We start from the raw sequence: 8,383 nt of genomic DNA on the forward strand, positions 1-8,383 counted from the left end.
CATTATACACATATGACATGTGTTCTTATGCCATCCAAATGGAACCATACATTACAGTTCAATTTACACTAGGTTGTACTACACTATTTTTCTAGAGTACAAGAATTGAGTATACCACCCCTTATAAACTACAACAAACCAGCTGAATTTGTAACATGACTCGTGATGCTCGCACAACACGTCCTCCAATACCATGTGGGTCGGGGGAGACTAGACCTCGTAATCTTGTTCTAACTATTGGAAGCTCTTGCCTATTAAACTCGACCCAACCTATACTATATTACTATAAAAGTGCAAATTTGCAAGCTATTGGGCATATAGTTTTTGTGCATTTTTGTACAACATTGTTTACTTGTATAATATCATACCTGACATAGGTACACACATGCTCACTTAGCTATAATACTTTGACGCTATACACATATGACACGTGTCCTTATGCCACATGTTCACACCATCCAAATGACACACCATACATTACAACATTTTGCATTAGCTTGTACTACACTATTTTTTAGAGCACAAGAATTGAGTATTGCACCCCTTATAAACTACAACACATCGGCTAAATTTGTAACATGACTCGTGATACTCGCACAACACGTCCTCTGATACCATGTGGGTTTGGGAGAGTAGACCTCGTAATCTTGTACTATCCATTGAAAGCTTTTTCCTATTAAACTCGACCCAACCTATACTATATTACTATTAAAGCACTATACGGTTAACTCGTTTTGTTTTAACAAAATTAAATAAAATTTTATATAAAGAGTATAAAGGTTCCCAATTTGACTTACTACCAAACAACCAGAAAAATGTCTACAATAATTTGTACAAATATTTCCATAAATAGATAGGTCAAATATGAATTTATATACTAATAGAAAATTTCCTATATATAGTAAAACATCCTCTAATTTCCTCGAAACCACCTTAAATTCAATTTATGGACTAAAATTACGTCTGTATCCTCTTCTGATCAAGACTATACCCTTCGAAACTCGATCAATCCATTTAAACACCAGTAGCGAACATTTGAGATAGTTCAGGTTTCTATTTACAGGGTTACTAAAAACATGGAACATAACGAGTTGGGTTTCTGGTATATCTCACCATGTATGTTTGTTCGTCTTCCATCACTTTGTTAAATTTATAAAATGTCATTTGCTCATAATTTCCACTGTTTTAACATGCTTATTATTTCCAAGGGTTTACACGAGGTTTTAACTTGTTAAGATAGTGTCCACTTTTTGGGTTGAAATAATTTGGGGAATTGGTACGGTGTTCTTCATGGGATGGCTATTTGATCTTCTTATAATTGTATTTGTGTGCGAAAAATATGTGTACCAGTCAGAGAAGAATGTTTTACTCAGAAAGAACAACGGATGGGTATGAGGAAAGCTCTAGAAACTATGGACCTGATATGGAGCTCTTGTAAAGTAGGCTAGATTCTATCGACAAATGGAGTGGAGAGAATACCAGGAAAATCAGCAGGAGAACCTGTGTTTAGTAACCCTTGTAAAGGGTGCTACTTACTAGTTTGTCTTCGAGTAGATAAAAATTGAATTGGGTTCCAATGTATTAAAAAAACAAATAAAAAAAATAGAATTCGGTACACCTTAATTGGGTTCAGATTGTTTCGGAGCTTGATGTTTTACATGAACTTTATTTCAAGGGAAAGCATATCGAATAGATGCTTACAAATAGGAGGTTGAAGATTACATTTGGGGAATATATTGTTGATCAGTATGTGTATGTGGTTTGACACACTTTTGTCATGACGGTGTTTTTGAACTTCTTCCGTGAGACTCCCTTGCTCATGCTAACCCAATCAGAAGTGGTCACAGGTTGATTTTATATTACTATAGTAGTGCAAAACTGTTGATTTTACAATTAAAAACATTATCCCACGATAGTGGATATTACGTTGCTCTAGAAGCCCACAACGGTCAATAGTACATTGCTTTAGCAGTCGCCGGTTCTCAGTTCTTTATTACCTTAGTAGCTCTTACAGGGGTTTATTATTCTTCTAACCTAGCCCCAAGTTCCAACCATATAGATGTGCAACATATGGATATTTTTTTGTTATATTCTGTTGTTTGATGCCGAAGTCAAACACAAGTGCCCCACTTTCTCTTGGAAACTTCATCTATAATTAATGGTGATCTGTTGCCCTGTTTAATTGTAATTGCAATATTTTTACTTGGTAGTTCACAAGCAGGAGCTTAAGAAATTCAATTGCGTTGTTGGCTTGCATTTGTAACCGCAAAATCATTATAGAATGTTGCTATCAGTGTTTGTAAAGATTTATCTGATGGCTTTCATCTTTACTGGTTGATCATGTACCTAATAAAAGAGAGGAGAAACGCTTTTCTTGTATATCACTGTAGCAAAACAATGGCTTTGGCAAGCAGACTTGGAAATCTTTTGAGACAAAACATATTTAAGCACACAAGCATTAATGGATCTACATCCATGCCATCAATATACCAAGCATTACGGCACATGTCCTCACCAAGGATTTTTGTTGCAGGTAAATAAATCTAGAGGGGGCATCATCCATTAAACTTAATGTATCTTTCTGTAGCTTAAATATAATGGCCTAATTTTGTAAGACACTGTAATTTGCAGGTCTCTCATATGCGATCGATGAGCAGTTTCTAAAAGATTCATTTACTGAGTTTGGTGAAATTACCGAAGGTATACACGTCTGAGCTAAAACTGAAGATATATACTTCAGTTGGCTTTCATTTTCCTTCTTGTAATTGGGTTATCTGCTTCCTAAAGTTACTCTTTTACCCAACTCTTTTTCTAAATGCTCTGCAGCAAGAATTATTTATGACCGGGACAGTGGTAGGTCAAGAGGCTTTGGGTTTATCAGTTTCACTTCTGAAGAGGAGGCTGCTTCTGCCATAAAAGGCATGGATGGCAAGGTATGTGATGTCTATTCCGTATACCTTGCTGCACATTATTATATTTACTGCTGGAATTTTTTAAGTATGTATTATTAAAATGAAGATACAGTCATAAGCCAGACATAAATATTGATATAAGAGTCTCAAATCTTTATTGCAAGAATAATTTAATCATTTTTAAACTTAGAGTGTAAACTGTATGTTAATTCCTCTTCCAGCAACTTAGTGGACGAATACTGAATGTCAATTATGCTAATGAAAGAAGAAGTTCCTACGGGGGCAGTGGCTATGGAGCTGGTGGCTACAGTCAGAATGATGGGCATGGAAGTGGAAGTGGCTACAACCAGAATGGTGGATATGGAACTACCACTGCCTGTAGCCAAAATAACAACAGTGATCAGTATGGAAATGGAGGCGCTTATAGTCAGAGTAGTTACAGTCAGAGCAGGAGTGAATATGGATTTAGTGGTGGTTTTGGTGATAATGATGGGCATGGAAGTGGTACTGTTGGAATGGCTGATGGTGGCATAGGGTATGATAAAGAATCTGGTGATAATGTTGGCGATATGGGCAAGGGCTAGTAATAAATAAGTTTTTTCTGGGCAAGGGCCCAGTTTGTAAAATGTTTTACAATGCGAGATTCTAGGGTTATGTCTCTGCTGTTATTGAAATGCATCTTTGGCAACTTTGGATTGTTTTAGCTATCTTTGCATTTTGGTGCTAAAGCATGGTGCTCCAGCCTGCAGGATATATGATTCAGATGATAATTTGTACAAGTTAGATGTATAGCGACTAAACTTGCACAAGATCCCTCAGCTTCAGGGGCAATGTTGTGTTATTGTAGTTTGATATTTCTTTTTACAATGTATATTTCACTTTCCAAATTTATAGAGAACCAAAACAGTACATTAACTTCCAATGGTGGACCGTTGGAATGCTTTTTGTAAAACCAGTGAAGGTGGGAAGATTTGAATGCTGAATAGGTCTGATTCTTGACTTTTTTGGCAGTTTACTTGATCAATGAGCTAAGGGTTTTGATTCGGCTTGACTGATTAATCTTTTATATTGCAAGGATTATTTGATGGCTTGTGTATGGATTATTAATAATTAGCACATCAAAGTTTCCTGCTTTTATAAATCTTTTGCTTTGTACATGGGCTGTTCAGAGTGTGGATTTTTTTTTTGTTTGGTCTGAGATATTACTGAGAACTCCTTCATATTGCAAGAACCATTCGATGATGATAGATGTCTGGATTATCTAATTTCCAGAACATTTTGCAATCCTTTAAAGACCTTAAAGAGCTTTGGAATACTTATTATACTTTTGTTTAGTTGTGCATAGCTGCCAATGTTTTCTTACATGTTTAATCCCTTTTTTAAATTTCTTTCTCTGATCTTGGAACTGACTGAATTAGATGTCATAAAGTAGGATGTTGATTTCATCCAGTGCAACTCGTGTGCTTAGACAGGTATTTTTCGCATACAATTTGATAAGATTGTATACATTCCTATCTATTGTACTGTGTGGAATTGGTCCTGGCTTGCTTCTTTCCTTTACATGCCTGGTTCCAGCCAGTGAGCAACTCAAGTTTATATTGTTCTTGTTATTGCTCCTGGTTTAGATTGTGTTTGTTTATTAAATATTTACATCAACGTTTTGGATCACACTCTGTGATCCATCATTGGGATCATAGATAGCTCATGGAGTCAAAAATTATGCTATTGCAGATCCAAAGTAGTTTGCAAAACATGTCATAATGACATAGGCTTTAGTAGATCATTGATTTTGACTTAAATTGTCTTTTTTTGTCTTTGTTATAAGTTTTGGACCTTTTTTGTCTTTTGTGTTATTTTCTTATAAAATAAGTGTTATCACCCTGTTTCAAAAGTTCTTCATTATGTTTCATTTTTCTTGTTTTTGATTAGATAAGCAGGGATAGGGCCCTGATCTTGTTCAGTTAGGCAACAGCAAAACAGAAACAGCATTAGGACACAGAAAAACAGTGAGGCCCCCCCTAGACTGTGTAAAACCAGATTATCACAGAATTCCCTATAACCGACAAGCAGAACAGACTTATCTAATCAGCAACAATCAAAAAGTACCACTAGGCATAAGCATAACAGTGTCCATGATGTCATCAAAAACAGTAAACTATAAACTGAACCCCTATCCATAATCCTCTCATCTGCAATATAGTCTAAGGAAAAGATAGTAGTCCACTGAGTCTTAAAATGGATAAACTTTTTTGACCTGGAGCAGACAGCAAAAAAGTCTAAAACAAACACAGAAATCATTTAGACATTTGGGGGCCTTCAATAAGGCTCTGATCTTTCCCCAGCTCCCAAAGTGCCTCAGACTAGGTGTACAGCTTTCCTGCCTTCAAGCGTCAATAGGTATTACCTGCATTGTATCCCAGCTTTTTGAGATGCCTCCTGATCTTTGATTTACCGGTGAAAGTTCCCATTACAGCTTTGTTCACGATTCCATCCCTGATTCAGATAAGAGAGTCAAAAGCTCTGTCAATAGCCTGGCCTTTCTCAGCCATTTTTCTTTCCAGCCAATTTAGTCTTTCCACTATAAAATTAAGAGGGTCCTCCCTGTCCACCTCGTCTTCCTCCATTTCCTGAGTTACCTCATTGTTTTTCTCCTCCAATCTCCAGAATTATCATTAACCCTCATTTTTGTTCTCCTCCTCTTGAGAATCTTGAGAATAATCATATTCACATCAACATTGACCTGGTAGCCCTTTTCCATATTTTGCTCTTCGGACAAATTAGGGTAAGTATTAATTTGGTCCTCCCATTCTTCCTCATAGGTCTCTGAGCTGTCTTTAGAAGAGGAATCCTCTCCATTAAACATAAGATTTTTCCCCTTTGAAAAGGGGGTCTATTTGATTTTTTGCAAGCCTTGTTGACCTTCTTTTCCTAGTATTAGAGGTGGGCTCTTCAATAATCACACCTTTAGAGACGGGCATAAATCTCTTCATCTTCAAGGATGATAATGGTAACATTCTTTTTACTAGAGGCTTTATTGTTTTTTTTCTTGGAAGACCCCGGTAAGTCTAGTGGAGATTTGCACTTTTTTGGAATGACAAACAATTCATTTACAGGAGGGGGGTGGTGATTAACAACGCCCTTCTTTTTCTTACCCTTACCATAGGGTGGTGGGCTGCGTTGATGTGATTTTCACTACAACATGTAGAATCAAATACTCAATGTTTCTAGGTGAAACACCAAACGTTCAATCCTCTCTTGATATAAGGTCATCTCTCATGCTAAGCTTGCAAAATAAGATCATGAAATGACTTCAGGGTTCCTTTAACTGTGGTTACTTGCTTAGTGAAATAATGTGATTTGCTGGTAATCACTTAAGGGACTTACACTTGATCATTCAATGGGTATCAACTGCTTGCACTTCTAAAGGTTTGGTTTCAATGTGTGCATTGAAAATATGGGTTGTTTTTCCTATTAGAAAGTAAAGTCCACTAAGATAATTGGGGGGAGGGGTTGAATCAGTTATGCATTTAAGACAACTTTCAAAATCTTTATTAGTTTTAAAACAAGTAAATAGTAGATGCAATAACCATAGAAAGATAACCATGCATAATAACACCAGATATGTAAACTAGGGAAATCCTTGATCAGAGGGAAAACCCTAGTGGGAATGATGCCCACAAGATGATGTACTAATATAAAAGTTCCTTGTGAAAGGATGGACTTTGTTAGGAGCCAATGAAATACATTCAGAACATATGAGTCCCTGTTAAGAGACTTTGAATCCTTGTTAGAAGATTCCAACCCTATTAGTGTTAAAGATTGTAGCTGTGGTAGAGATCTTTATCTCTCAAAATCTAGATGTTGTTACCGTTATGATCACCTTCAGCTGAAAATGACATTTATTGTACTATTAATTGTAAGTGACATGTGTCATTCACATGTGTTGAGGCAAGAATATTTGAAGAATTGTAATTAATTATAGGAGTTATGAGAAACCAAAGAGACTTTCAATTGTTATGTGAATGGTCTCTTTATTGGTTATTTATTTCGCTTCAAGAAAAAGGATTTGACACTTGAATTTGTATTATCAATAAAATGATATTTTTGTTGTATTGCTAGGTTTTTCCTTTCATTCTAGAAGGGTTTTCCTAGGATATTTTTGATGTTTATTGTTTCAGTTTTGGCTCTTTCTTATTGCTGTTTATTATCATTGATTTCTAGGCTCAAAACTTAACATGGTATCAGAGCAAGGTTAGATATCAGCTTTCTAAGAAGGTTTTCTTGATCAGATTGTGTGTATATGCTGCTGCTCATAGTAACTAATTTTTTTTATGGTGCCATAACGTTATGGAAATTAAAGTGCTTAATGTCGAGATTGTGATTTGATTAATTACAATAACTTCAGAGCTTGTTTATGGCTTGAGGCTTTTGCCAATGTGTTAATCTTGTACCTCTATATCTTGCTATTTCTTGGTATGTCTCTTAATTTATTGATCAATATTTATGTGTAACTGTAGCGTATTGATGCTATATCAAGGGTCGTCAGTTTTCTTGGTCTTTGTGTTACTGTGGAAGTGCTAACTCTCAAGCTGTATATGTATTGAATATTCAATGGCGATCTTTGCTGAACTCATTTTGCTAGTCGAAGAGCAAAGGCCTCTATTTTTTCTTGGTCTCTTGGTATTCATCGGATGCTATGATTTATTTAGCGTGCATAATTTTGTGTTGCAGGAAATGTTATTTTGAGGATCGGTTATATTATCATTAATTGTATTGGATATGATAGGTTGCATGGTCTATTTCCACAACAATGATCACTGGAGTCATTTTGTGTTTATCTTCATGTGTATCAAAGTTATATTGCTCAGATGTATTGTAGCTGACATTGGATGTGTAAATGGTGCCATGCAACCAAAAATCTTCATCCTACTCTATCGTGAGCGGTGGATGCTTCTAGTCAAAGAGTGTTATGATAATTTTTTGTTATCCACCGTAATGGTGTTCTATGACATGGTTGGCTTTTCATCTATTTTTTTCTTCATGGAGATTTCTGAGTTCTTGTAGTGTCATATCTTGCCGGTGACCGTTGATTTGCTTGCTATCCCTCTATTTGGCTGCGATCTTCGTTTTTCTTGTCATTTTTTTCTTTGATTTTTGTCTTGCGTTCTTCCTTGTCGGTGGCATTGAGCGGCTCTAGTAGTAATGTGTCTTTCCTCTCATCGTCAAGCTCATGTTTCCTTCCTTCTCTTGGTAACTACCTTCTATTGGTTTTTATTTTATTTTGGTGTCTTATGAACCTTTGATATTTGTCAAAGATCATTATCTTTTATTTATTTATTTTTGGATGAGCGTTTGATATGGTGTAAGAATTTGGAAGGTCAAAGACTTGAATGATTGCATTTCTGTTCATGGTTTGTAATGTTGAATTGAAGAATGAAGAGATAAAAATTGGAAATTATGATTTTTGTATG

The 8,383-nt window shown here is 35.8% G+C and overlaps 1 protein-coding gene across 1 annotated transcript; it reads left to right on the top strand.

Annotated features, from left to right (window-relative positions):
* The first annotated feature begins 925 nt into the window (after window positions 1-925).
* On the top strand, window positions 926-3,913 carry LOC149553377 (glycine-rich RNA-binding protein 4, mitochondrial-like). Its single transcript, XM_089788842.1, has 5 exons — window positions 926-1,116; window positions 2,357-2,533; window positions 2,632-2,700; window positions 2,827-2,933; window positions 3,134-3,913. Exons 2-5 carry the CDS (start codon window positions 2,398-2,400, stop codon window positions 3,494-3,496), a joined length of 675 nt encoding a protein of 224 aa, XP_089644968.1. The 5' UTR covers window positions 926-1,116; window positions 2,357-2,397; the 3' UTR covers window positions 3,497-3,913.
* The last annotated feature ends 4,470 nt before the right edge of the window (window positions 3,914-8,383 follow it).

Source organism: Cupressus sempervirens, chromosome 6, assembly GCF_028749045.1.
Source record: "Cupressus sempervirens isolate cs-2001-9-10 chromosome 6, ASM2874904v1, whole genome shotgun sequence".
NCBI classification, from domain to species: domain Eukaryota; kingdom Viridiplantae; phylum Streptophyta; class Pinopsida; order Cupressales; family Cupressaceae; genus Cupressus; species Cupressus sempervirens.

What these genes read in the sequence shown, in the direction of transcription:
- LOC149553377 (XM_089788842.1), top strand. Translation starts at nt 2,398, where the DNA reads ATGGCTTTGGCAAGCAGACTTGGAAATCTTTTGAGACAAAACATATTT. An exon ending in ACCAAGGATTTTTGTTGCAG is followed by an intron (nt 2,534 to 2,631) that starts GTAAATAAATCT and finishes TGTAATTTGCAG; the next exon opens with GTCTCTCATATGCGATCGAT. An exon ending in TAAAAGGCATGGATGGCAAG is followed by an intron (nt 2,934 to 3,133) that starts GTATGTGATGTC and finishes TTCCTCTTCCAG; the next exon opens with CAACTTAGTGGACGAATACT.